At 56.1% G+C, this 27134-nt stretch overlaps 9 protein-coding genes and 1 non-coding gene across 10 annotated transcripts; 5 read left to right on the plus strand and 5 right to left on the minus strand.

Moving 5' to 3' along the window:
• Positions 1-1299: 1299 nt before the first annotated feature.
• Positions 1300-3761, minus strand: BKA78DRAFT_33859 (uncharacterized protein; the record flags this gene model as incomplete). Its single annotated transcript, XM_066890271.1, has 4 exons — positions 1300-1534; positions 1657-2815; positions 2861-3494; positions 3547-3761. Coding segments are annotated over 4 exons (2049 nt in total), but the record flags the coding sequence as incomplete, so codon positions are not given.
• Positions 3762-4009: 248 nt separating this feature from the next.
• Positions 4010-5400, plus strand: BKA78DRAFT_324012 (PDCD5-related protein). The gene is made up of 3 exons (XM_066889248.1): positions 4010-4439; positions 4571-4671; positions 4732-5400. Exons 1-3 carry the CDS (start codon positions 4416-4418, stop codon positions 5015-5017), a joined length of 411 nt encoding a protein of 136 aa, XP_066740683.1. The 5' UTR covers positions 4010-4415; the 3' UTR covers positions 5018-5400.
• Positions 5401-5445: 45 nt separating this feature from the next.
• On the minus strand, positions 5446-6710 carry BKA78DRAFT_324015 (coenzyme Q biosynthesis protein Coq4-domain-containing protein). The gene has a single exon (XM_066889249.1). It carries the CDS (start codon positions 6437-6439, stop codon positions 5573-5575), a length of 867 nt encoding a protein of 288 aa, XP_066740684.1. The 5' UTR covers positions 6440-6710; the 3' UTR covers positions 5446-5572.
• Positions 6711-6719: 9 nt separating this feature from the next.
• BKA78DRAFT_324017 (uncharacterized protein) lies at positions 6720-8990 on the plus strand. The gene is made up of 3 exons (XM_066889250.1): positions 6720-7428; positions 7612-7859; positions 7999-8990. Exons 1-3 carry the CDS (start codon positions 7026-7028, stop codon positions 8530-8532), a joined length of 1185 nt encoding a protein of 394 aa, XP_066740685.1. The 5' UTR covers positions 6720-7025; the 3' UTR covers positions 8533-8990.
• A 240-nt stretch (positions 8991-9230) lies between these two features.
• Positions 9231-10607, minus strand: BKA78DRAFT_324018 (S-adenosyl-L-methionine-dependent methyltransferase). The gene has a single exon (XM_066889251.1). The coding sequence runs from the start codon at positions 10326-10328 to the stop codon at positions 9549-9551; it is 780 nt and encodes a 259-aa protein (XP_066740686.1). The 5' UTR covers positions 10329-10607; the 3' UTR covers positions 9231-9548.
• Positions 10608-10783: 176 nt separating this feature from the next.
• On the minus strand, positions 10784-12119 carry BKA78DRAFT_324019 (uncharacterized protein). Its single transcript, XM_066889252.1, has one exon. It carries the CDS (start codon positions 11806-11808, stop codon positions 11098-11100), a length of 711 nt encoding a protein of 236 aa, XP_066740687.1. The 5' UTR covers positions 11809-12119; the 3' UTR covers positions 10784-11097.
• Positions 12120-13736: 1617 nt separating this feature from the next.
• BKA78DRAFT_33953 (uncharacterized protein) lies at positions 13737-15524 on the plus strand. Its single transcript, XM_066890287.1, has 2 exons — positions 13737-14770; positions 14841-15524. The coding sequence occupies exons 1-2, from the start codon at positions 14196-14198 to the stop codon at positions 15235-15237; spliced, it is 972 nt and encodes a 323-aa protein (XP_066740688.1). The 5' UTR covers positions 13737-14195; the 3' UTR covers positions 15238-15524.
• Positions 15525-18646: 3122 nt separating this feature from the next.
• Positions 18647-18748, plus strand: BKA78DRAFT_t161. Its single transcript has one exon. It is a non-coding gene; the product is annotated as a tRNA-Pro (tRNA).
• A 1751-nt stretch (positions 18749-20499) lies between these two features.
• BKA78DRAFT_33990 (uncharacterized protein) lies at positions 20500-23534 on the minus strand. Its single transcript, XM_066890296.1, has 2 exons — positions 23508-23534; positions 20500-23325 (listed from the first exon to the last, which is right to left on the minus strand). Exon 2 carries the CDS (start codon positions 23243-23245, stop codon positions 20681-20683), a length of 2565 nt encoding a protein of 854 aa, XP_066740689.1. The 5' UTR covers positions 23246-23325; positions 23508-23534; the 3' UTR covers positions 20500-20680.
• A 941-nt stretch (positions 23535-24475) lies between these two features.
• Positions 24476-26382, plus strand: BKA78DRAFT_382755 (uncharacterized protein; the record flags this gene model as incomplete). Its single annotated transcript, XM_066893046.1, has 3 exons — positions 24476-24501; positions 24676-24686; positions 24734-26382. 3 exons carry the CDS (start codon positions 24476-24478, stop codon positions 26380-26382), a joined length of 1686 nt encoding a protein of 561 aa, XP_066740690.1.
• Positions 26383-27134: the final 752 nt, after the last annotated feature.

The following is a 27134-nucleotide window of genomic DNA, read 5'->3' on the forward strand; positions in this document are numbered from 1 at the left end:
GCATTATTCAAGCACCCCACGGCGCCTTGGGGTCGCCTTTTTTTGCGACTTCCTGTGGGAGGGCGGTGCGCGTATAGGGAGCATGCAGTCGCTCAGCGCTAGAGGAACATTCGGAACTCGCCCATGGAGAGGACTGTACAATGCAAACAAAGAGCCATCAAGCGCAGCGGCGCCTCTTTCAAGATTTTTTTTGCACTGATTACATTACGCCTTTTCATCGTATTCTCTGCATCATGTATACTTTTTGCCACTCGCACACAACAAGAGAGAACACACACACCTCTACCTCTTTAACCACTGTTGAGTTTTGACAAACGGGGATTTTTTAGTCTTCATCTTGATCCCTTCTCCTGCCATGACACAATCGCATTTACTACCACCACCACACTTTTTACTACTCGCACCCAACAAAGAAGAAGAAGACGACGAAAAAAAGAAAACTTTTCCTCCCATCACCCTTTGTTTCGCTCGAAGCGAAAAAAAGATCAGAAAAAGCGAGGGCCCTCCCCCAGCAAAAACAAAAGGAGGAGGGCCGGCAAAAACTGTACCCATCATTACAATTCCATTACCGACATTGCTCTCTCTCGAGCATCTTTGCGAGAAAAACGAAGAACAGAAAAAAAGCCTTGTAGAGCCAGAGAGCCGAGACAGAGGAGACAACGGGTGACGAGAATGGGGATTCCATCCTTCGATCGCTCCCTGCACCTACAGTCTCAAAGATCGAGAGCAAAGAGCGCCCGTCATTGCGCAGTCCGGAATGCAAGAGCACAAGCAAACGGTGGAGAGTATAGAGCGTTGTAGCAACAAAGGGAAAAAAACGCGCTCTCTCCAAAAACGAATATGCAATGAGCGATAGCCCGGCCGTAAATGGGCGGAGGGATATATGATGCAATCGAGGTAAAGACTGTTGTGAATGGATAAACGCTCAGAATGTTTGAAGGAATGATGTTCGGCCGTGATTATAAACAGGTCAAGTACGTGGGATGCGGTAATACCGGTGGCGGCGGCGGCGGCGGCGGTCATGTCGAAGCTGGCATCACAGGGAGCATTCAGCAGTCGCGTCGTTGACACCGTCGAGTCGTTGACAATGTGAATTCCGGCGGGTCGTAAAGATCTGTCTCATAGAGACAATATTCCGAGAGACACCATAAAGGGCGCGGGGCTGTATCCAAGGAGCAGTCGACGTTAGCTCCAGTGGCATCCTTTGGGGCGTAAACTTGTAGTCGTAAAAGAAGCATCCTCACTCAAAACCGCCGGGCATCGAGGGTGCTGCCGACCGCCGCTTGGTCCTTTGAACCGAGTCTGGCGTCATTGGCCGGTCGCTGTCGGACGAGATGCGCTCAACGTGCTGGACCTCGTCGGGCAGGGCGTGCTTTTGCGCAGAGAGTTCCTGGGATCGTCGCAACGTCTCGTTTTGCAGCTGCTTGGCAGCCTGTGTTTCGATGCGTCGCTCGTCGTCCGAGTCCAGAGCAATGGCCGAGTCCTGCTTGTGCTCATGGTGGATGAGGGGGGCGGCGTGATCCGTGTTGATCGTCTTGTCAAAAGTCAAACGTTGCTTTTCATGTGCATCCTGAAAGACGTCGTGTGCGTCTGTGGCTTGGTCCTGCGTTCCCGTGTGGCTTCCATTGGGTTCCTGCTCATGAGATGTAAACTCACTCTCGAGGCTTCTCCGCGGCAGCTGCGAGCTTTCTGCCTTGCTCCGCCTCCGCTGGACAAACGGACTCTTTGGGCTACCCTCCTTGTCCGCGCCGTTGGCCAAGGAAAAGTTGGGAACGACGCCACCGCCAAGCCTGGCCCAAAACATGCGCTCTCTCAGCTTGACCGTCTCTTCCCATGCCGTCTTCTCCTCATCGCCATTCTCGGCGCGCCAGTGACCATCTCGGCACATTCGCAAAAAGGCAATGTAGTCGCAGCAGCTACGCACGCGCGTCAAGCAAAAGTCGCAAAGCGGGTAGCGCTGGGCATCTCTTTCATCGGATGTCCGGAAGCGGTGTTTCCTTGCATAGGGATCTTGGCCGTTCTTGTCTTTGACCCGGGAAACGCGACACTCGCCGCACAGACTGCATGCAAAAACTGGGCCCCGGTAAAAAGCCACGTGCGGTTGTGGTTCAATGGTCAAAGACCCGGCCGTCATGGCGCTGAGCACCGAGCGGCGCGCCAGCCACGAAAGACCGGGCGCACTGTCGAGGCGCAGGGTTGGCTCAATGTCCTCGGTCAAGGCGCGCTTGTAAAACTTGAGTTCCTTGAGCGACGGCAGTGGAGTCAACTCGGGCTTTGGAGAGGCTGATCCGGGCAGGGACGACTCGGAACCGGTTTGGGGCATGTTAACGCTGGCCGTGGACAGGTTTGCCAGGGATCCAAGACCCATGACGTTGAGGCCCGCGTAGTTTCCGGACGCGGCACGGGAGCTCGGTGCGGACGACTGGTTCTTGGCCGTTTTTAACAACTCTTGAAACTCGGTGTACGCTTGAATGTCTGTGCGCAAGACCGGGCTGATGAGGTGCGCAAACGCAAGAGGGTGGAGCGGCCCCATGTCTAACCCGTTGGACATGTCCGGTGAGCTTCGGATGCTGGCTTGTTCAAAGTTACGGCTTGCCCGTTCCGACAAAGCAACGGCAGGCGTGGAAATATCGGTAATTGAAGAAGCAGTGTCCTTTTCGTCCTGTTCGGCGGTCATTTGAGCCATGACCCGCTTAAGGTCCGCAAGCTGTTCTTGTTGCGAGGCCAAGAGTTGATTCGTATCCTGAACTTGAGCTTTGAAATGTTCGACCCGTTTCTCGGATGCTTCGGTTTCTTTGCGAGCCACCGCAACCATCTACACAATTAGTATTCAGCGGCAAGAGTGGCTCAAAAGACTTACCGTATTGGCCTCTTCAAACAAAGCAGTCGTCAGCGACTCGAGTTCGCTCTCCATGCGCTTGCGGTCCTTGTCGGCGGCCAGTTTAGCCTTTCGCTCGACTTCCAACTCTTGCCGTAACTGCTTTTCCATGCGGTCGTATTCTTCCTTCTTGACCATGGCGCGCATCTGGCGTTGGCGGTCCTTGGCCTCGACCTCGAGTTGAGCAATGCGCGTGTAGGCCTCTTGTAATTCATGGCGGGCGGCCTGCAAATTGTCGTCGAGGTTGGTCTGGTGGTTGATGGCATTTATCAACTTGGTGGAAAGAGCCGCCACCTCGTTGCTCAAGTCGGGGTGTTGGTTCGGCGTAAATGGACGCTCCGAGGCCGTGGCCGGGCGCCTGCTCGGCGAGGGCGTGCGCGGGTCGGGAATGGTGTTGAGGACGCCTGATTCAGGGCGCGAGAGATGAGTTGAGGCGCCGGGCGAAGGAGCGGGAGCACTGCGAGGCAGCTGGGGAGTGCTCGTCGACTTTGTGAGGGCCTTCATGGCGGCGGGATTGGACGTGGGTTTGGAGGTGGGAGTGACAGGACGTCGCTGGGCGGAGAGGCGAGAGGAAAGGCCTCCTCCATGGCCCCAGCCGCCGACGGTGAAGAAGTAGCTTTATAAAAATTAGTGCAAGCCATTTTGGGGCTGAGGTGAGAGAGAGGTACTCAGCCAGGTTGGCGGATGTAGAGGCGAGCGGAGGAGTGGAGCGACCCGGACGGGAGTCGGGAAAGGAGGCAGCGGGCGGTGAGTGGTTCACTTGTGCATCGCAGGCGAGGGCGGGGGTGGGGGTGTTTTTGAGGGTCGAGTGGGAGAGGTTGTTGGGGGGCCGGGAGAGAGTCGAGAATGTTGAAGGAGACTGGAGGGAAGAGGAGTGAGGCGATGATGTATCCAGGCGGTTGTTTGCAAGCGGCGGAGGCGGAAGGCTTGCGCAGCGTCAAAAGGCTCCAATCACGGCGGGCAGTAAACTGCCGCCCGCTGGCCCGGCCTGGGCTGCACTGGGATCATGGGATGGCTATGGGAATGCCCGCCGTGGGGACTGCAGGCCAAGCAAGGATGCCGACGTCTTCAACAGATTTTAATTGTATCGATTTTTTTCTTCATTTTTTTGCGTGCGACAATTGCTGAGCGCATCCATTCCCGCCCGCCGACGGAAGCGGGTTGCCACGACGGCGTCATGATGGGCGTTTCCCACCAGCAACAAGAAACGAAACATTCAAGAGTTGGTACGTACAGGGAGTGATCAGCCGTCGCAGCTCGCTACCTGCAACTTTTATGGAGCCTCGTCCGTCGTATCCTGCGTATCACTATCGCTATCGCTGGCCTCGGCCTCGTGCTCGCGCTCTCTGTCGTTCGTTTCTATAATTTGCGGACGCGTTGCACGGCACGGCACGTCCAGTGTTGGCGACAAGCCCCTGCGTCACTGCAGCCAAGCCAACATGGTCCGCAGCCAGACTGTCCCGGGGCCTGATTGAACCGACGACCCCACCGTCCAACGCTCTCAAGTCCCTCTTCTCCGCTTCCGACAACAACAATCATGTCTGACGCCGACCTCGACGAGGTAAATCTGCACTCCCCGTTGCCCCTGCTAAAGCACATTCCCCAACCCTCCCTGCCGCCGTGCTTCTCCTGCTGACCCGTCCGCCGCCCGCGCCATGACTCTCCGCTGACACACGCGACTCGGCGACTCAGATCCGCAAGGCCCGCCTGGCTCAGCTGCGCCAGCAAAATGGCGGCTCTGGCGCCGCTCCATCTGCTGGTGGTGCTGCTGGAGGAGGTGACGACGACGCGCGGTATGTCACCACTCTGCCCTACGTCAGCCGAGCCCATCTCTGACCTCGAAATTTCCACAGCGCCCGCGAGGCCGAAATGCGTCAGAACATCCTCTCGCAAATTCTCTCCCCAGAGGCTGCCGACCGCCTGGGCCGCATCCGCATGGTCAAGGAGTCGCGCGCCACCGACATGGAAAACAGACTCATCATGCTGGCGCGCTCCGGCCAGCTGCGCACCAAGGTCACCGAGGACCAGCTCAAGGACCTGCTGGGCGCCGTGTCGGAGCAGGAGGAAAAGACGCAGGACCGCATCGTCGTCCAGAGACGCGGCGGCTGGGACGACGACGACGACTTGCTCGACTTGTAAACACGAACGAGCCAAACAAAACACGGCTGGCGTTGGAGGCAAAATGTTTTTGACAGGCACAATTGACGTGCGGGAGCTTGCCGAAGCAACCAAGAGTGGAAACGTTGAATTAAACTTGCTGCCTGCAGGGTTCAAGGAGAATTTGTCCCGCCCGCGCGGCAGGAGCGCATTCGGCTGCACATCACGTTTCATGGTGTTGTGATATCAACACAATTCCGACCTGAGACCTGCCCTGATTCCTTGCGGCTGTCCAGGGAACAAACCGGACCCTGATTCTGCCCCACTTGTAGGCAGCACAGTAGGTGAGGAAAGAAATTCAACCTAGGCTCGGCTTCAGGTCGTCATCGCACCTACAGACGCAAGCGCTTGAACGCTCCCTGTGACTACCCATCAAGAGAAAAATTCACTATGTTGAAGGCATCAAGCGCTTGAGGACTCCACGTCTCTACGTGTTTCAACTTGGAGACAAAGATTCTAGGATTAGTAATTTCTTTCGTCACCCACTGTGGCAGTGCATGCTGCGACAATTGATCTTCAAACACCTCACCCCATACCCTACCCCTGAACCCCCTTGGCCTCCTTCTCGGCTCTCCTCTTTTCCTTTTCCCTCTTTCTCACGTCCCTCAAGTCCGGCGGCTTTTCGAGACCGAGGAATGCCCTCAACTCATCGACATCCCTCTCCAACCACTCCTCCCAATACACGTTGATGACCTCCTTTGACTTGATGCCATTTTCCACAGCCCACGGCCCGTAGACCTTCCAAAACCGCTCGCGTTCCTTCTTCTTCAGCGTCACAGCCGCTCCCACGCTCAATCCTGTCATGGGCAACAAGGTATTGGCAAACTCGAACGCCTTGAGCGCAACCTCGCCCTCGCGGTAGACGGGCAAGCCGCACACGGCGTGGTAAAAGTCGTGGCACTCGCGGTACCGCTGCATGACGTAGGCGCACTCTTCATCATCAATATAACGCACCCCGGCTCGTGTGTCGGGGCTCACGCCCTCGCGGTCCAGCCAGCCAACGTACGTGCGGCCAACGGTGTTGGGCGGCAGCGAGCGCAGGTACTCGACGTTGAGCGACGTCGACGTGATGCGCGGCCGGTCCCGCAGGATGCGCCGCCCCGTCGCGTCGCGCAGCATGGCATCGCGGAGCCGGTAGATGAAGTACGGCTGTGCGGTCGCTTCGCCGCAGGCCGCTATGAGATCGCCCCGGCGTGGGTTGATGAAGGAGCCCAGTGCGGAGCCGACGGCTAGGGCGGTGCGCTCGATGGGGTGGAGAGGGATGTGGCCGGGGTAGTTTGGTGGTGGCCGGTTCAGAAATGAAAAGGCTCGTTGGTGCGTCGCGGTGGTGAGAGGGACCAGCGTCTTGGACGTGGTGGCGAAGAGCACCCGCTGGATGGGGCGAGTGAGCGTGATTGTCTTCATCTTGTCATTGTCGAGTGTGCGGCTGGCGAATTATGACGATTAGCGTCTTGAGAGGTGCTTGTTGCCTCTCGGACCTCGTCTCCTCGTCTGGTGAGGTTGGTGTGAGCTTTCCGGTGCTCGGCCACAGCTTATCGACAACGGCGGGCGTGAATCCCTGCACGGCGCTCAGAGGCCTTGTAGCAAAAGTCGTGGCACACATAGGAGCTTGGCCACGAGAAAGCAATAAAGTAGAAGCGGCCGCAGAGCAGTAGAAAATTTCTATCTTAGAAGGTACGCATGCAGGGAGCATTCAAGCGCCTTACGCACTTGATATTAGAATTTACCAAATCCTTTACGGTGAGTTACAGGGAGCAGTCGTAGCTACGTGTGCCACGACTTTTGCTACTGAGCCTCGATCCCTGCACAGCGCTCCGTCCAAGTCGCGCTCGTTCCTGACGCACTTCCACCACGCATCACCCCGAGTTCCACCGAGTCTGCTTTGCGTCTCCCGGTTCGCTTGTCACGATGTGGGCGCATCCAGCTCTCATCTCTCGTCGATGACAGCATCCCGATCAAATCCGACATCCGACTCCCTCCCACCGCCTCAATGACACTCCCCGCGTCGCCTGGCCCCGAGCACGACGCCTTCATCGCCTGGGCCCAAGACCGCGGCGTCCGCATCAACGGCGTCGCGCCCGCACGGCTACCCGGACGCGGCCTCGGCGTCGTCGCAACGCGCGAAGTAAAAGAGGGGGACGTGCTCGTGTCGGTTCCGGCAAAGGCGCTCTTGACCATCGAGAGCAAGCCCGTTCAGGACGCTGGGCTGCCAACGGGCGAAGATGCGACGGTGCATGGGCGCTTGGCGGCCTACTTGGCCATGATGCACGCGGACGAGCAGGTCGACTGGGACGTGTGGAGAAGGGTGTGGCCGACGCAAGAGAGCTTCGAGGAGAGCATGCCGCTGTGCTGGGACGAGCGCGAAAAGGAATGCTTGTCGGCGCCTGGGAGAGGTGTGTCATGTCCATCATCCAGCCTGAATCCAAGCTCTCTGCCACTACTATCATGATGTCTATGGTCTATTTTTTCAAAGTCCTGAATTTCGGATCTTGATGACCTCTTGTTGCTGAATCTGCCGACTACGCGCAGGACTGAGACGAGTTTGAACTGGAAACCCGGATACTGACATGAAGCAGACCATCTGGCCAAACAAGAAGCCAAACTCGAGGCGGATTGGAAGCTCCTCCGCGATCACTTGCCTCACCCAAAAGACCGTCGCCTTTACGCTTACTACTGGATGATTGTCAACACGCGCACCTTCTATTGGGACTACCCGACCAACAACCACTCGAGCAAACCGCGCGCCAAGAAGCGCAAGCTGGCGGTCGACGACTGCATGGCGTTGTGTCCATTCATGGAGTATTTTAACCATGCCGACGAGGGGGTAAGTTTAGCGAATGAACATGTCAACTCCAAAGCAGGACTGGGTGCTCGGATGCTCCCTATATCTGCTCGTTACTTCAGCACCACGCCTTGGAGTTTGCATTTCTCCTGTAATCTTTTATTGCTCACACATGGTACAGTGCACCGTCGTCCACACCAAAACCGGCTTCACCATCACCAGCCACCGGTCCTACTCCCCAGGTGAAGAGATCCACGTCAGCTACGGCGCCCACACCAACGAATTCCTGCTCGTCGAGTACGGCTTCGTCCTCGACTCCAACCAGTGGGACGACGTTAGACTCGACCCGGTCATCCTTCCCCGTCTCAATGCCGCGCAGACCACTCTCCTGCGCGACAACGGCTTCCTCGGCGACTACGCCCTCACACGCGACGAGTGTTGTCATCGTACACAGGTGGCACTGAGGGCGCTGTTGCTACCAAAGGGGAGAGTGGAGGGCTTCCTGCGTGGGTTGGAGAGTGGCGAGAAGGAGCAGGGACAGGTGGATGAGCTGTTGAACGAATGCGTGGAGGAGTATCTGAACATCGTGGGAGAGATGGAAGAGAAAGCGCGGCGATTGGACGACGGTGATCGCAAGAACGTGATTTTGAAGAGGTGGAGGCAGGTCAGAGAAGTGTTGGAGGCTTCGCGCAAGGCTCTGGAGAAAGAGACATGATGAGTCGGTAGGTAAGTTCCAATATTCACTGGACTGACTTGAAAGAGGTTGAGTCCGAGTCTGCATGATTTTGACTACCAAGCCCATCCCGGATGCTGCCATTGCCTTGAGGAATACCACCTGCTCCACGTTGACGCCGGCATGGCTCCAAGAAATCCACCAAATGACACTGCCAAGCTTCAATCAGCACCCGAGTGGTCGCAAAAGTCGTGGCACACGTATGTACGACTACTCCTGGCAACTCCACGCAAAACACTTGGTGAACTCCAGTACCGAATGCCCAAGGTGCTTGAATGCTCCCTGGATACATTTTGACGTGGAGGTTTCGTCCTAAACCATGCCCGGTCACTCCAACTTGGCTGCTTACTCTCACTCGGGCTTCTGTGTGTGCAACAATTTTTGCTACCAAGCTGACCCAGATTCATTCAACGAAATTCGAATTACAACCGTACACTTGACCGGCGCCTGCCTGGTGTTGATGCTTCCGAGGCCTGGTAGCAAAAGTCGTGGCACACGCAGGCAAGAAACTAAGCCAAAGTGATCAGAGAGTATGCAAATGAGCGACCACGGACGCATGGAAATTCTCCATCTCAAAAAGGTATGTATCTAGGGAGCATTCAAGCGCATTGCGCACTTTATATCAGAATTGACCAAGTCCTTTATGTTAAGTTACAGGGAGTAGTCGTAGCTACATGTGCCACAACTTTTGCTACCAAGCCTCGTTCGCTGGTCATCGACGCCGGTGTCCGACGCCGTTAGGCGGCGCATTTTTCACCCGAGCGCCGACTCAACCATGGCTGAACCTTGCAAGCAGGACGACGACATCTCGAAATCATCAGCATGTTGCGCCATCGAAGAGCTCCTTGGACAAAAAAAAACTATGCTTTGAAACCCGCCAAAACGCCGCCGTGGTTCTACAAGGAAAACAAAATCCCCATCGACCTCTTGGTAGCCGAACAAATGCACCAGATCGGAAATTGCGCCAGCACTCCCTTCAAACCACCCGCCCGTCTCTTCTAGTTCTCTGACTTGGGCCCGACGACTTGAACCGCGTCGCCGTAGCGGGTGTACCGCACCAACCTACGCCTCTCAAGACCAACCGCCTCGAGGATCTTGTCCCACTCGGCGACAGACCTCTCCCTGGCGCCATAGTTTGCCATCATGAGCAGATCAAACGAGGCGGCGTACCAATGCGCGCCGGTATCCTGGAGCACGAGGTCGTCGATCAGGATGACCGAGTCGGGGGCCAGCGCGGCCTTGATGTGGCGCAGAATCTTGCAGCACACGTCCGACGGCCAGTCGTGCAGGATGTTGCGCAGGTAGTAGACGCGCGCGCCCGCGACGGGCTGCTCCTCGGCCATGAAGTCGTGTCGGATCGTCTTGACGCCTCCCGGAATCGCCTCGCCCGACTTGAGCGCCACGGCGTCGACGTCCTCGAGCACCACCCGCCCGCCCAGCTGCGGGAACTTGCCCAGCACGCCGCGGCATTGGTGACCGTGGCCGCCGCCCACGTCAACAAACGGCGTCCGCTCCGGTGGCACGTCGACTACGTACTCCTGGAGCGGGAAGACGTCGAGCCAGCTCGATTGTCCGATGCGCTGGAAGGTCATGTAGTCATTGAAGGCCTTTTGGTGACGCGGACGCAGCTTGAGCCAGTCGAAAAAGTGCAGGTCGGTGTTTTTGGCCAGGTGGAAGGGCAAGTTGCGGTTGTTTTGCGGCTCCTTGTAGCCGTTCTGCGCCATCCACGCGGGGAGGACGTTGTACAGTCCAATGTTCCTCTCGGTGCTGCGTCTCATGTCAGCCACGACGAATTCCAAAGGGCATGTTCCGGATGATTCACTTACACATGGAAGATGACACTCTTCATGCCCTCCATGGCCAAATGCCTCGTCACGTTCGTCGCCGCATACAAACACGGGCCCACCTGCTCCACCATCCACTGCGTCGCCGCATAGCGCAGTATCCTGCCCAACAGCGCCTCCTCGGCACCCAGCTCCTGTGCCAGCTCCGCCACGGACGCGGGAGCACCCGCGCGCGCCGCCACCGCGTCCCACAGCCCCAGCTCGACTCCGGCCTGCGCAATGTTGGGCGGCACGGCGCAGAAGATCATGCGCTGCATCGTGTCCCAGGGCGCCTCGAGGCGCAGCGACGCCTTGCGCGCGGCTTCCATGAGGCGGGTGCGTTTGTCTTCGTCTTCGAGCAGGCCGGCGGGCACGTCGCCGGCGGCGAGCGCTTCGAGCGAGGAGAGCAGGTCGTCGACCGTCGTCGTCGTCGTCTGGTTGATGGAGTCTTGCGAGCGCGGCGGGCTCGGCGGCGCTATCAGCTCGACCGTCGTCGTCGTCGCCATCATCTTTTCCGCGAGGACCGACATGTTGAAACTCTGGCTGGCCGGCAAGAAAGTAGGTATGTAGGTAAGCAGTGAGAGCAATAACAGTAAAAAGCAGACCCGGATAGGTGAGTATGGAGTCGAAGTAAACAACAAGGTCAACGATGAGCGCAAAAACAACACAAACACTCCCTTTTGCACCTTTGATACACCATTCCCCCCTTCTATCCGATGCTCCCTTATATACACAGCAACCTCCGACACCTCTCCCTTCCCGTTTGAGAGGGCCCGCGCGACCTGACCTGGCGTGCCTGGGCGAGGTCGGGTATATCTGACTCGCCAATAATAATCGCCCCGCAAGATGGATGCGTGCCCGTCCCCTCGTCTCGTTCGCCGATCCCCCGTACACACGTCCTCCTCCATAGAGACGCCAGAACACGTTGCTGATAGTCTATGTACATTGCTCGCCTTCTGATTCTTGTTGCGCGGCCGCCGCCCGGAGTAGTTGCGAACCACTCGTGGACGCACTTGGCCATGGATGGGACCGTGCTGTGTCGGCTGCTTGGCTGTGGCGAATTCTGTGTTGATACGACTGGACTGGACTGCGCCGGAGGATTGTCTATTGATGCCCTTATCGCGAGCCAGCGCGGTCGAGCGGAAGTCTTGCTTTCGTTGACATTATTCTCGCTATCTCGTTGGTCCAGCGTTGCCTCATGGCTTGAGGCAGTGCGGATGGGGACGGTGAGTTTTGCTCGCGCTGGCTCTGTGGGAGAAGCCCTCCAATATCCGTACTGCGAATTGGCATCGAACGGACGACTATCCAAGACGTTGGTGGCTCTGTCTGCGGATCGGGGCATCCGTGTCCCTATTCTTTCCCTGTTGTTCACCTTCTTTTCTCTTTTCCTCTTTTCTGTACTTTCCTTCCACGTCTTCGAATTGTTCATCACCATGATAGCTCCCCGTCGTCCAGCATCACCACTTATATCTGATCAGAAACACCCGGCGGTCACTGGTCGACTGGCTGACCCGCTTTGGTGTCTGTCTACAGAACAAACGGAAGACCAAAGAAACAACAGTCCAGTCTTTCAAGCTCCATTCTGCACGAGTCTGTAGCCCCGGTAGCTGTCTCGGCCATTGTCATCGACCTTGGGTGTGCAAGTGGAATTCCTCCACGCAGTCTTGGTTGCTTTTATAGCTGCTCAGAACCTCAAATTCCACACGAAGATACCGCAGAGTCTCCAGGCTTGTCACATGCTGCCAGTCCCGGAGTCCCACGGTCAGGCGCCACGACACAGCCACCACGTGCTCGTGGCCCAGACTGACCGCCTGAGGATGTGGCTCTTTGCCTTGAACCACCCTCACCTATAACTATAAAAGCCTCTGTGGTTCTGAGGCTTCGATGACCATGGTCACAATGGCGCTGACAAGGAAGCACAATCTGGGAAGCCAATGACTTGTGGCTTTTCGAGAGCTTGGCACTTACGCACTTCTGTTGTCTCTGGATTTCTCGCAGTCCTACTCTCTTGGGTCTTGGAGATGTCTCTGGGGCTTTCTGCGTGGCAATTGTGGACAGCTGTGCGATGTCTGTGCCAAAGATACAACGACGCTGGATGCCATCTTCATCTATCGATGGTGGTTGACGTCTTCCTCGCACAGTGTGCCGCACAAGAATGATCGACTCCAAGGTCTGGCGCCCAGTCATTGTGCAGCACACAGGGAGCATTCGAATCACGCGTGCGTTGGACTCGGGGACAAGTCAAGGGCGAGCACGAAAGAACAAACAAAGTGATGCACTGACGGTTGTTCTGTGTCCTTATTCAAGGATGAGGGTAGTTTGGCAAGTGAAGAGAAGCCGCAGTGAAGAGGGACTTTTATACCCAGGACGCCGGCCTGTCACGTGGAACTCACAAGACCACAGGGGAAGAATGTCTTGAAAATGGACACACCAGGATTGCGACTTCGCAACTTCAGATATTCGAGTGCGGAAGCGACTTTGTCGGCTTCGCTCCACCACTGTAGTCCGCATAAGCTTGAGTATTGTCATGAGGCTGTAGTGACAGACATCATCATTGTTGTTTGTGGAATGAACTGGAAGTGAGCAGGTAAGAGGAATGTTTGCCGAAAGGTGAGTCCCGCGGCGCAAAACAACAGAGTGCCCGGGATGAAGAACTTTTCCCCGGGCCCACAGTCGACCAGATCTTCCACGAGTATCTGTAGCAGCCAAGGGAACGACGGAAAGTGCTTGAAAGATAAGTGTTGGTCACAAGAGCAAGGGGCTTTTATACGCACAGAGGACTGGACTCGTGGCAAAGCAGGTGAGTTCTGATCACGAGGAGTCAACATTTCTGGACGCTGACCAACTAGCCCCTTTGGGCCGCAGTCTGCAGGTATAAATTCCCTCTTCTCTGTCCCTTAGTCCGTTCCAGACCAACATGACCAGGCCTAGTGCCTCTGGACATGGAGAACCCGCAAATAAGAACAAGACTGCGTTCGAAGACAGCCGTTCGGAATTAAATACTTGGCGTGTCTTGCGCGGATACCCGCCATTGGCGTATCTTTCAGCGCTCCCGGTGGTCAACATTATTGTTTGTTGATGATTCAAGTTGACTCCATTTAATGGAGACGGCAGGAGCTGGCAAACAGGTTGAGTAGCTTGATCTTCCTGTGGAGTGCGCCGGGGACAACTGGAATTGGTCTGACAAGGACAAGGCAGAAAAGTAAATGTACACAGCAATTAGTGCTTCGTCTTTTGATCAGAGGTTAGCTGCACACGTCCACGCACGACGGGGTCGACTGCTTGGAAAGCAAATTCTGCTGCGCTTTAGGGATGCTTTATACGCCGAAGCAGGTGGGTTCTTCACGTGCATTGGGCGCAGGGCCGCTGATGTGGCATACAGTTGACAAACGAGCAAGAGCATGGCCTATCTTTGAGCCACACCCAGGTCAATGGGTATAAAACCTCTCTGTTCTTCCTCCAATACTCCCTCGCAAAAGTACTACCATTAACAGCGTTGGGAACATAACCGCCGGAATCTTTGACATGCGAGTGCCCTACTTGCTTGGCCAAGGAAGGCTGCCGGAGTCGTACGTTCTATCCACTTTGGCTCAGTTATATTTTGGTTGACAAAGCACCAGCAGCGGAAAAAGATAGTGTGGATTGACATCACCACAGAGCAATGGCGAAAGATAACGTGTTTTTGCTGTGTACGAGACATCTCCCGCCCAGAACAGCAAAATTGGATCGAAGAAGGGCACGGTAAACTAAACGCGTGGGGGAACAAAACCGGAGAAAAACAGTGAGGCTTCTGACATTACATGTAGGAAGTTGGATGCACGTATGTACTGGAGAGCCGGTAGAGGTGAAAGCGAACGGACAGAGAGTGGGGTTTTATACCGCGATTCCGCCACCTTCACGAGCCCAGGCAACACTCTTTGCAGCCTAGACGGTGTCACGATGGCAACACACGTGTGCAGTTCCGCTTTCGGCAGGAGCAGCACGCCGCACAGTCCACCGCCTGTGGCTCTCGCAAGGTATAAACCCCTCGACCTGGCTGCTCTGTCGATGCTGTTTCCTGCACATGCACTGGCTTTCAGCCTGACCCCAAGAAAACACCTCGCCCAGAACTGGGTTGACTGGGTTTGGCTGTTGCTTCGGGCCCTCAGATTTGTCTTCTTTGCGCCATGCCAGCCATGTTCCAACTATCCCCTGCCCCTGAAATTCAACCTCTATGACTCGATGAAGTCTTTCGGCATCAGGATATCGCATCTGAGCCATCATCATGCAACAACACATTCCAACGCTTGCCTCCGCGGCGTTATTTTTGCTGGACTGTCGCGGGCGCGCGGCTACGCCGAGTCTACCTGCACAGAGCGACGCAGAAACACGGAGCAAAGCCAAAAAAGTCGAGTGAGGTGAGATTTTCAGCTCGAAATCGGTAAATTTGTTAATCACTCCTTTAAACTGTGGTCTTGAGGGGGACAGTGGAGGGATTTTATACCTGCCCATCGAAAAGCGCAACGAACACATGACAAACCGTCTGCATTGTCTGCTGACCAAATTCGCTGGGTATAAATACCCCTCGATTGTCTGCCCGTTCAAGAAACATCTTACGCCGAGCAATCACGGCGCCCAAAGGACCAACACAACTGGACTACTGTCAGATCTTCCCACTTTCGCTGGGTGGAGTTTCTTGCCGGCGCGGTACAGTCTTCCTGCCGAAGTCTCATTTTCCCTTTTTTTTTTAACGACGCTGCTCAGCAGCACTTCACCTTTCACCACAGCTTCCGTCAGCAAAAAGCAATGGAGGAATTCTGACACGCAGTCCATAACACAACCATTTTATTTTGCTCCGCGCTCAGCAGAGCAAGGCAGGGAATAGGACAGAACCAGACCAGTCATCGTTCCAACGAATTTGTCGAGCGTCCCAAAGCGACGAGAAGTATGGTTTGCTATCGGTCCGAGTAGCACGACCGCGCGCTGATTTACAGATTGACAGAGAGACAGTGAGGAAAGAGGAGCGATTTATATAGCCGGCTGACTGGAGAAGCAAAATCCACGTCACAGGCCGATGTCCGTGATCCACGAATCCGCCGTGTATAAAAGCGTAGGCAATCTCAATGCTTCCTCTCGATCAACTTGAAAATGCGCGCCTCTACGGAAGCACCGGAAATCCCAAAGAAAGGATTTTCACTGTGGCCTTGTCCGCCTTCTTCGAGTGGTCATGGGAGACACTGTGTGTTTGCGGTGCGGTCCACAAGGAACCCCCTTTCCTCCTGTCCGGAACTGGCACTTTCAAGCCATGAAAATGCCGATGCTCAACACAAGCACACAAGATTCCCCGCCATCACGAAGCCAAAATGTCACAATCTTGCCCTGCACTTGCCTGCTTGAAAGAACACAAAAGGGAGGCGATCAGGTCTGCCCGCAAGCCAAGGCGAAAAAGACAGTGGGCATCGCTGCTGTGACCTCTTCATCCATCAAGAACGATGTGTTGGGTTGGGAAAGGAAGGAAAGGAGCAGTCATTTATACTCAGTCAGCTAGCCAGCGGCCCGGAACGCAAAGACCGCGTCACATGCCTAAAAAAGTGTCCGGAAGGTATAAAACCCTTCTCATTGCTGCCGCTCAGTCAACCACGGAGTCCACTCTGCTACATAAGTACCATCCTTCCGCTTGCGAAAGATGCTGCCGCCTACTGTGGTCTCGAAACTTGTGTATGTCATTCATTGAGCACAGTTTCCGGTCTCTTCCCTTCACTTGGCGTGGCGGTGCCTCCCACGCAGAAACCTCCTTACTCAGCCCCTGAAAATACCATTCCAGCCGCTAGGATACAAAGATGTCTCTCAGCATTGCTACAAAACAGTGTAAGTCGGTAGGACGCAGTGGTGCTGCTCTTCATCACCCCTTCGCCTCAGAATAAGCCTGAAGAAAGTCCCTGGCAGCCGCCGCACCTCCCAATTTTGTGCGCATGGCAAAAGAGGGCGGGCAAAGGAGCCAGTACTTGTAAAAGTGCGGGTTAGGGGTTGAAAGTTTACACAGGAGTTTGTCTGGCTCAGAAGAGTGCGTGGAACAGCAGTCTTTTATACCCATCCAGCTGGCTCCTCGACCGAGATGACCATCTTCTGCCTCGCGCACGTGTAAGGAGCAGCCAGCTGACCATGCCCCGACCCAGATCTGCCGCTCCTCAGGTATAAAAGCTCGTGTCCTCGCTGCTCGGTGGATATCAACTGCGGCAGTGCTTGCTTTGGGAAGAAGACAAGGACAAGAATGCCCACCAGAATTTCCTGACTTTCCTGCTCCGAGCTGGGCGCTCACAGGTTGTTTTGTGCTGCAGCTTTGGGTCTTTGCCCGGCGGCAACTTGGAGGTACCACGATGCGATGACATGCCGCAGCATGATTGCCTGGCCGTCCTCAACATCATGAAGAAAACGAAGACACAGTACCATGGCCCGTAGACAACTTGGGAAAAAGCGCCTGCATGCGCTCTGCCAGAGTGGACAACAACGGCAGGGGCAAAAAACCCAGTGATAGTTTTGTGAGTGACATTTGCTCTTAAGCCAGAGATGGAGAGACAAAGATGCAGGAAGGAGGAAAGAAAGAGGGCGTCTTTTATATCCAGAGAGCTACATGGCCAGCGATAAATACGCCACATGACCCAGACCTGCAGCTCCTCGGGTATAAAAGCCTGCGTCCTCGCTGCTCGGTCAACAGCAACTGTGGCAGTGTTCTGTTTCAGGAGGAACATGAAAACCTTGAGGACGACTTTTTTGTGCTCTGTGCCTCGCGCTCCGCGCCGTACTTCATGCCGTAGCTCGGATTTCTCCTGCTGCGGAGCTTTTGGGGCGGAATGGCATAGCGGCGTATTTTAGCATGACTGCCTGGTATTGCCCAACACCATAAAGCTACAATGCTGTCCTGAGACTCCAGTGGTGGAAAGGGTAGGGGGAGATTGCGCGGCTGCCAGCGAGGATTTCTCCACGCGTGACAAAAAAAGGCGAAGGAAAGAGACAGTCGAGCCGGCGTACAGGTGTTTTGCTGCTCACTGTGCTCAGAGACAGCGCGACAAAGATGCAGAACGCAGGAGAGAGAGAAGGGGGGCTTTTATACCCAACCCCCAACCCAATCAGCCACTAACCCAGAACAGAAATCAGAACCCACAAACAACATGACATGCCCGGCCAGCTCTCGGGGTATAAAACATCCTCAGTTCCTGTACAGCTCGCTCAGTCAACCAAGGCATCTGCGCTGCCATGCAAGCAATCCACATCGTACAGTTGCGACTCTGGTTTCTCCGCCCGTCCGCTTACCGGCATTTTCAAGGCTTGATCCAGCAAGAACGAGAACTTTACTTTGTGGGGATTTGCTCTGCATTGCTTGGGCGCAGACTTGGTCTTTCTATTTACTTCTTCCTCCTCCATTTTTTCGCTAGACACTGATGCTCTCTAACTTGATGATGACGTCTCTCTAGATCACTCCTTGGCGGTATTCGCCGTCATGAACTAACAATGCTGGACTCTAATATGGACCGTAGATGGATTGGTGCGAGAATCCATCCAAACACCCCCGGCAGGGCCTCGCAAGACTCGTCAAAGCCGGAGTAGGCGGGGACGGGGAACAGGACTATACTTTCGCCACACTGCTCTCATTGCGCTATTACTATCATCTTTTGCTATTGTTTGTTGTCGCAATTCGTCCTCGTCGCGATTTGTTGTCGTCGCACTTTATTGTCGTTGTAATTCGTTGTCGTCGTCGCAATTTGTTGTTGTTGTTGTTGCAGGGACACTTCCTCCCTTTTACTCACCACTCACGTGAGGACTTCCCTTTGCTGACTAAATCCAAACTTGATTGATTCCTATTTGGGTTTAGCGCGTGCCATTTTCCACCTCTGCCGGCGAACCCCTCACCAAAAGCCCCCCTTCTGCAGCACCTAATTCCCCGTCCGCCTTTGGAAGGCGCTCGACGGCACGTCGCTGCCGTGGCCCTACGCTTCGCTCCGGGACAGCGCGTCGTCGCCGTCTCCCACCTTCCTCCGGCTTGCCGGGGGACGATGAGAACGAACACGCGACCAAAAAGCAAAAGGGAAGAAAAAAAAGAGACCTCATTAGCCAAAACTTCACAGCCCTCCGAATGCCAGCCGCTTCCCTACCCCCTTTCACCAGCTCACCCCACAGTCCTCACTCTCCCCTGCCGACCTCCAAGCCACTCTCACCGCCACAAAGCCCCCTGATCCCTCGGCCCCCAACATCTATCACTTTATGTTTTATGTTTGCGAGCCCAAGTATCATGAATCGGTCTTATGGTCTAGTGGTATGATTCTCGCTTAGGGTTCACCCTGAGTTGCTCCGAACGGACAAATTGCGAGAGGCCCCGCGTTCGAGTCGCGGTAAGACCCATTCTTTTTGCATTTTTTGTCCTCTGCCCCTCGCTTTGCTTGGGTGGTGGGTTTGTTGTTCTTGTTCTCTTTTCTCTTTTGTCGATGCGAGGTTGCGAGGTGGTGGTTTATTTGGAGAAGAAGGATGGGTGGGTGGGTGCAATGGGATGGAATAATGAATGCAAAGGTGCGTGCACGGTGCACGACAAGATAGCAGTACCATGTAGTAGTAGATCGCGTGGCGCTGTCCATCTCCTCCCTATTAGATGTGGAAAAAGAGAAAAAGAGAGATGGAGGACCAAAGCAATTTATCCCTAATCCATCCCTAGGTCCATCCACACCTCAGCAATCCGTCCGTCCCTAGCTTGAGACCAACCTGGACACACCGTGTATCGCAATCGCAATCGCAAAAGAAAGGAAATTCGCAACCCCAATTGAAGCAGGGGGTGCGCGTGGGGGTGTGTGGGTGTGTGTGCTCGAATGCTCCCTGTAGCCATCTTTTGCATGTTTAAAGATCGAGGGTGTAGGGAGTGAGGGTGAGGTGGTTGGTTTACTCCCTACCAGCCATGTCTACGCATTCCTTGATTTCTGGCGCACAGATAAAGGATGGCGAGGCCGAGAGGGCAGGAAGTGTAGGGAGTACAGTAGGGAGAGTTTGAGAAGGACAAGTGGAGGGAGGTGGTATGTATGGCTTTTTGAGACTTTTCTGTGGAGAGGGAGGGCGAAGTATTGAAGCGGTTTTGTCCCAAGAGATGTAGATTCGTTCGGCCGGCGTTGAGTGGGAATAGCTGGACTCGCGTATGCATGTTGGTTGCTTGTCTGTCTGTTTGTCATGTCCGTGTCGCGTTGCAGAGGAGGTGGAGCGAGCAGATTTGGCCACGTACTGTAGGCCTGCAGGGGTCGCCACAGGAAGAGGAGCTCGGTTCGGCCACATCACTAATCATGGCCGTATATCGGTTCAACCGGTTGGAGATGGCAGTAGTAGCACTGCCATGCTGCCCAGCCTGTGGCACATTTCACTTGTATGGAAGAGCTGTGGCGAGTGGGCTGGTGGGCGGGCGGTTGTGGATGGTGGGCGTGGGTATGAGGCCTGGTAGCAAAAGTCGTAGCACACAGAGGTAAGAAACTGAGCGGGAGCGACCAGACAATACTCCAAAGAGCGACCCTGGAAGCATAGGAATTCTATATCTGAAAAAGGCGTGTATCTAGGGAGCATTCAAGGCCCTCGCCCACTCAAGACCAGAACTCACCAAGTCCTTTACGCAGAGTCACGGGGAGTAGTCGTAGTTGTGTGTGCCACGACTTTTGCTACCAGGCCTCGGTGGATGAGGGTGGGCGGGCGTCAATTGTGCAGAGCCGGCAAGTCGGTCCAGGTGGCAGTTATGGAAAAACGTGTAGCCTCTTCAACAGCAAGTCAGATCCAAGGAGTCTCCACACGCACACCCACACCATCGCGCCAAGCAAGACAAACCAAGAGACAAAAACAGTCAAAAGGCGACGTACGAGCACTACCTCGGGGTGTCCGTCTCACGTCTCAAGACTCCATTCAGGTGCAAGGAGCACACTTGACTACACTACACTACATCTTGTGATTAACGGGGGGTAACAAAGAAGGGTAAAAAAAAAAGTAGATGAGAAGAAAGAAGAGAAAAATAAATTGGGCGGTGGGTGAGATTGTGGTGATAGATGGCCAGGAGAGAGGGAGGGTTGTTGGAAGAGAAGGGAGGGAAGGAGGGAGGGGGTTTTCGTGTGTCTTGATGCAGACAGACAACCATCGACAACAAGCTGCTGTGTCGACCACGCGACCAGAAAAAGAGAAAACGCAGAGAGAAGGAAAAGAGTGCGCGCAGAAAACATGGTTTGGCTGGCGGCGTGTCCGTCGCCGTCATGGTCCATCAATCCATCCATCCAACAAAATACCCCTTTTTTCTCCCATCTCTTCGACATCGATAATCACCCATTACTCGTCGCGCCACCGCCCGTATTGCCCACACTGACGCCCCTCGCGTCCTTGACCGTCCATCCGGTGAGGTCAATCGTCCAGCCATTGCCCAGACTGACGGCCGTGGCGCTCATGGCCGCCTGGCCCCCGGCGACGTACTCGGTAAAGTACGTCTGCAGGTTCTCCTGCGCGGCGACGGCGTGGTCGAGGCTGCTGCTGGCCTGGAAGATGTAGAGCACGCCCGTCTGGCAAAAGGCGAGGCGCTTGGCGCTGATGCCCGAGGTTGATGTCGACGAGGGCGTCGTCGTGGACGATGTTGGAGACGAGGTTACTGTCGATGTCGCGCTGTACATGCTGCTGCCCCCGTTGGCGTCGTACACGATGCCCAGGTTCGTCTTGGCCTGGTCGGACGAGTACTGCCGCCGTTGGAGGCGCGCGAGCGGCGTCACGAGCGGGCGGGCGGCGGCTTCGCGTTCGACGGCGTCGGGGGCGTTGTTGGACAGAGGGACAGGTGCGGGGGCGGGCTTTGCAACGTTTTCCTCCTCATCGTCCAAAAAGAGCTCAATTTGCGCGGGCCAATCGAGGCCGCGCCGCGCCTTCTTGGACAGGCCGGAAAAGGTGACGAGCGCATTCTCCGCCGAGCACGACATGTTGGCCTTGCTGAAGAGCGCCAGCAGCTGTGTGCCGTTGAGCGGGATCTGGAAGCTGCTCTGGCTCTTGGTGATGAGCTCGGGCACGGCGCTGCCGATGGTTGCGTTGGACGAGCCGCCCATGTTGGTCGTTGTGCAGCCAGAGTCGGGGGCTTGCGTGCAGCTGGCCCCCGTGTACCCGTTGGCGCAGATGCACGCGCACGACCCGGTGGGGTCGAGCATCGAGGTGCCCCCGTTGGAGCATGGCAGCGAGGCGGCGCAGCCGCTGACTGACTTTTGCTGCGAGGCGTTGGACGAGTCGTTGTTTTTAAAGACTATCTGTGTGAGGACGACGGAGACGACGACGGCGGCGATGGCGAGAAGGGCAATAATGATCATGAAGATGATGAATGCCTTGCGTGGCATGCCGCAGCATCGTTTGCCGCGCTTTTTGGGCGGCACTTGGTCATCGTCGTAGTGCTGCTCTTTCGCGAGGCCCGTTGGCCAGTGGGTTCCGTAGGGAGAGCGCGGGGGAGAACGTTGAGGCGACGCGGTGGCGGGGCGAGGGAAAGATGTGAGCATGTCCGCGAGCGAGGCATTGTCAGACTTGCGTGCAGCAGCTGCAAGAGCAGCGCGCTTCTCCTCTGCGTTTGGTCCTCCCAGCTCCCATAAATCGAAGCCCAGTCTGCTCGCCGTCTTGCCGCGGTCGAGATTCGAAGCTAGCCTTGTAGCGCGCCGAATCAAGTCGGGCAAGCTAGTCAAGCTTCCACGCGACTCGGCCTCGTGGAGCGCGTCCACGTTCAGCTTGGGCGGGCGCCGGGTTCCCACGCGATCAGATAGCTTCGACGGTGCTCTTGTTTCCTTGCCGAAGCCCGACAGACCTCCCTTTTCCAACCCTCCCAAGATTTCATCTACCCGGGGATCAATTGGAGAGTCGAGACCGTCGTCGAGCATTTCTTTTGACAGCGGAGAATTGCCGCTGCCCTTGGATCCGCTCGAGCTGGTTGACGGTGAAGGTGGAATCAAACCAGTGCCTCCACGCAATTCATCTCCGGACGGCTTTTTCGACACAGCCAAGCCTACGGGTATGGCAGCAGCAGCCGGCATGGCGACCCCGTGTCCATTCTTGTCCCTCTCCCGCAGCTTGTCCATGCTTTCCATACTCTTGATGGTCGTCAATGACGGCTTTCCACGCTTGCCCATACTTGCCTGTCTTACCAGTCCAGACTGATCGCCATCGTCGCTTGGACGAGACCGGCCGTCGTCGCTGTCTCCGCGTTCGGTAGGACTACCCAGGTCTTCGTCATCGTCCGAGGCGTCATCGTCAAAATAAAAATCGCCGGCATTGGCCGGTATTACATTACTAGAAGCAAAAGAATTGTGAGATCTATGTGATTCGGCCTCTTCGACAATCGGCGAGACGTAGGAGATTTGCGAGTAATAAGAGGATGGACCTCTGCGAGCCGACGGGGGAGGGCCTAATGCTGGTGGTTTTCGCGGCGCGTTGGGGACGGGGAAGTCGGGTATCGATCCGAGGGAAGAAGAAGAATTGACGGAATTTCCAGTCATGCGGTTGGGATCTCGAGTGGCAAAATACGGAGAAAGTAGCTCGCCATCTCCTGGCGATGCTGGGTCCTGTCCAGGTGGACCGAGTCGATCAGATTGCTTGGTTGGGTCAAGAATCGAAGGGACGTAGCGGGGCCTCGGGGGTCTTTGGGGCGGAGGACCTCGTGCGCGGGGTGGCGCAGAAGGCTCGCTTTCTGACAGAGGCCACTGGGGCGACATGTTGGGTGGCGGAGGACGCGAAGATGGAGGAGGAGGAGGAGGACCGTGGTGGTGGAGAGGCTCGCCTTGCTCGGCTCTCAGTCTCGCAGCCCTCACACTCCCACCTCTGTTTCCAGACGGAGCGCCATGGGGGGCGCCGGGACCCCGGGCCGGGTAGCTCATTGGCGGGGGATTTGGGTGTTATGGCATGCGGGAGAGTTGGCGAAACGGTTCGGGTTTGCAGTGATGCTCGGGAGGAGTGGCTGCTGGAGGTTAGACGGCGAAGCAATGAAAAAAGGCACAAGCATCAGGCTTGAAGCAACAAAACACTTGGCCATGACGACACGAGAAAGAAAGCAAGCAGTTGACAGAATGGAATTGTTCCAGTCGGTGTTTGAAGCGTGCGACAGACGACGTGTCGGAACAAATGTCAAGAGGGACGTACTTGGGATGAGATTTAAAATTGACCATGGGCTATGAGACGGTCGGAGGAGGAGAAATGTTGGAGAAGGGGTTTGATGAAGTGGCGCCGGGCTTCGATCCAGCCAGCGGATTAAAGAAGATAGGATGTGGAGGAGGGTTAACGACAGACTAGAAAGGACGTCAAGCCCGGGCGGAGTTTAGGTATGAAAAGAGAGAGTGGGAGGGGAGACGGAAAACGGACGGGCGGGGTGTTGAGAACAGAAGCGAAGGCACAGCAGAGTCGTCGACGTGGAGAGAGACTCAGACAGGAGACTAGACCGAGTCGTTGGCTACCCGACAACCCCACGACTAGTGCTGAGCTGAGGACCTGCTGGTAGTCTCTCGACCACGGTAGCGGCACACGGCGGAGGTTGGGTAGGGATCGGTCATGGTGCGACAAAAAGGACCCTGCCGATAGGCTGACCTAACAAAAAAGTCATGATTCTTCACCTGCAGTACTGTAGCTACACCATCTACTGCACACCTTTCACGACACCATTTTCTGTGAGTACAGCAGCACAGGGAGTTGTCAATTACACGACCACAACACGAATCACAAAATATTTGCAGTCCATCGCTACAACTTTACAGTACTCCATCCCTCCCGCGCTCGGCCCCTCGACATGGGATCGCGGCCTCAGTTATATTGCTGGTCGTCGACAACTTAACCGACGTCGACGTCGGATCGCACCGGCCAGCTCACCTTATTTCAGGACATCATTCTGTGCACGCCCACCGCAGTGCACCACGCTCCCAATGCTGCATCACTAAGGCTCCTGCATCTCTCTCACTCGGCCGCCCTTGCTTCATTCTCTCCCTCCCGTCCTTGCTCAACCAATTCCCCAAGCCATAGCAGTTTCCCTCCCGTAGAGCCGCATCCCCGAGCCTGGTCGTCCTCTGCCTCGACACCACAGGGCTCCCCAGTCGCTGCTCCCTCCACTCTGCCCAACCATGACCACGTTCTGCTTCAGCCAAGGGTCAGCGCCTTATGCGCCCTGGACTATCAACAACAACAACAACCACAACACGACGCGTTGAGCCCAACTCCTACCTTTGGGTTGATTGTACAACATCACCACGCTGCTGGCATCCGCATGTGACACGTGAGCTGCCCACCATCAGATTTTGTGTGCTTGCTGACACGGCTGCAGAATGTCAAACCGTCAGATGCAAAACGGCGCGTCTTGGCCTCGGCTGACGGTGGAGTAGCTGTAGACCATGCAACAAATCCCCCAAACGTGGGTTTCCCCAGCACCCCCAGAAAACCTCCGTCTGTTGCTACGGGACGCTCCCTGTGCTCGGCCAGGCGTGCTCTGATTGGCACCCTCTGCGCCTCTCCTGCCCGCCCAAGCCACGCAGTCCGACAGGCTCAACTCTTCCAAGACCAAGACGCCTCTCCCGTCCAAGACGAGATCCTTGGTCGGCCCGGAGGTGTGCCCGTCGACAGCTTCGACTACCCGGATGACTCACCTACCAAGCTCCCGTCCGACGACTCTTGGTCCGATGACAGGCTGTACAAGGACGCGCCGCGCACCGTCCGCTCCAACTCGTCCCATCTGAATAAATGGCTGCAAAATCAATATCCAAGCCCCAATGTTGAAGCCGACTTGAAAACAAACATGAGCGAGCTCGCTCTGTCGCCCGGATCCCGCCGTCTGCCAAACTCTTTTCTGGGGGATCGCCATAACCTTGATGCTCCTGTAAATAGGAACGTCCGCGAGTATGATGGCGCCGTGGCCAATTTCACGCTGAGCAAGATTAAAACGGCTCTCCAAGCCCACCCTGAGCACGTTGCAGCGCTGCCTGCCGGAATGGACGCGCAGCTCTCTCACCAGCTGCCAGTCAGCCATCCGAGTCGTCCTTCGTTGCCTCCTCGCGAGACGTACGTGTCTGGTGGACTCTTTCCCATGTCGACCCTGCAGACGCCGGACGACCAAGGCATGAATCTGGACAGCGTGCACCTGCCTCACCGCTTCAAACGCGCAAGCCTCGCCGCGGGACGCCATAAGCCAGAGTCGCCATTGCAAGTGGATGATGACGGCACTTCGCCCACCAAACGCGAGCCCAAACGTTCTCGCCGCCTCAGCTCCAACCCTCAACTCACGGCCGCCGCCCTCTCGGCCATTGCAGCCATCCAGGGCCACCACGGTTCCGCGTCGTCCAGGACCCGCGAGGACGTCCTGCAGTCGTGCGCCTTGTACTCGAACGGCAGCGACTGCGACTCGTCCTCCCTGCCCAGCCCGTCTCACTTTCGCTCAACACTCATTCACAACAACAACTCGCCCGCCACGCCGCTGATGCCGCCGGCGACGCCGCACCTCCTGCCCGTCTCCTCGTCGCCGCTGCTGCACCCGTCCAGTCCGCACTTCATCCGCTCCGCGCTGCGTGGCGCCGGCCCTCAGCCCCCCATGTCGCCGCACTTGAATGGCCTTTCCCCTTTGTCAACGCGGCCATCCTCGCCCTCGCACTCACCGCTGGCGCCGCCGCCCCGCCGCTACGTTCCACCAACCCGCTTTTCGCCCACACGCCACGGACTCAGCCCCGACGTCGTCCTCTTCCGGGGCGACAGCGTCGCGCGGGCGAAGCTGAGGGAGAGGCGGCTGGGACGGAAGAGAGAGGGCAGCTGGGGCGACGAGAGTCTGTTTGGTGGGCGCGGTAGAGGCGTGCCTGGCACTTTGGACGGAGAAGGCGGTGCGCAGGGCGTCACTGTGGATAGTGGCGAGGAGGCGGATGAAGAGGACGAAGGCGAGGGCGAGGGCGAAGAGGAGGGCGGCGTGCCTGTCGCCGGCGTCGGATGCGGCCAGGGCGCGCGCGAGGGCGTCGACTGGGTCTTTGGCGGCGAGGTTGCCCGCGTTTGATGACTCCCTGACGACTCGACCACAAACGGACGGCGGTCTACCCATGGATGGAATTGCACTCGCCTTCACCCCATGACCTCGAAGACTCCCCAGAGCGACGGCACCGCCACTTTGAAAACACGGGAAAAGGTCATGATGTCCTTTCCTCCTGGTCTTCCCCCTTTTGGATTCGGGGTTTGTTCAACATTTCTACTCCACACGCGACACACAGCAGTACGGCATCAATTTCCTTTTTCTTCCTTTTGTTCTGTCTCTTTACACGAGTGATTCCGCGGCATTGATACCACCTTTCCCTCTTTCTCTCTCTCTTTTACATATTTCCTTTTTTGGTTCGGTTCGGGTTCGGATTGTGGGTTAACCGGGTTTGCGGAGGCGTTTGTTTGGATAAGGCAACGGGGAGAAGGAAAGGGAAAGGGAAAAAATTGGAATTAGGATGGTGGGCGGGTTTGGGTTGTATTGTTGCGGGTTTGAACGGTGGTGGTGGTGGTGGTGGTGGTAAATTGGGCGTTGAGAAACGTTGAACTAAGACAGGAAAAGCAGACAGAAATGGGAGATGAAAAGCGCAACTGCAAAAAGATTGGATTGGACAGACAGCAAGCATAGAATTAGGCCAAGCCTTGGCGCTATGAGGAGATACACATATATGCATTTATTAATAAAAAAGAGAATGGATACAGTACACGACGCGGCGAGTACATGGAGAGGGAGGTTGAGTGTACGGATGGCATCATCATGACTGTCGTCCTTGTTCT

This window comes from Phyllosticta capitalensis, assembly GCF_038381095.1.
Source record: "Phyllosticta capitalensis strain CBS 128856 chromosome Unknown BKA78scaffold_10, whole genome shotgun sequence".
Classification (NCBI taxonomy): domain Eukaryota; kingdom Fungi; phylum Ascomycota; class Dothideomycetes; order Botryosphaeriales; family Phyllostictaceae; genus Phyllosticta; species Phyllosticta capitalensis.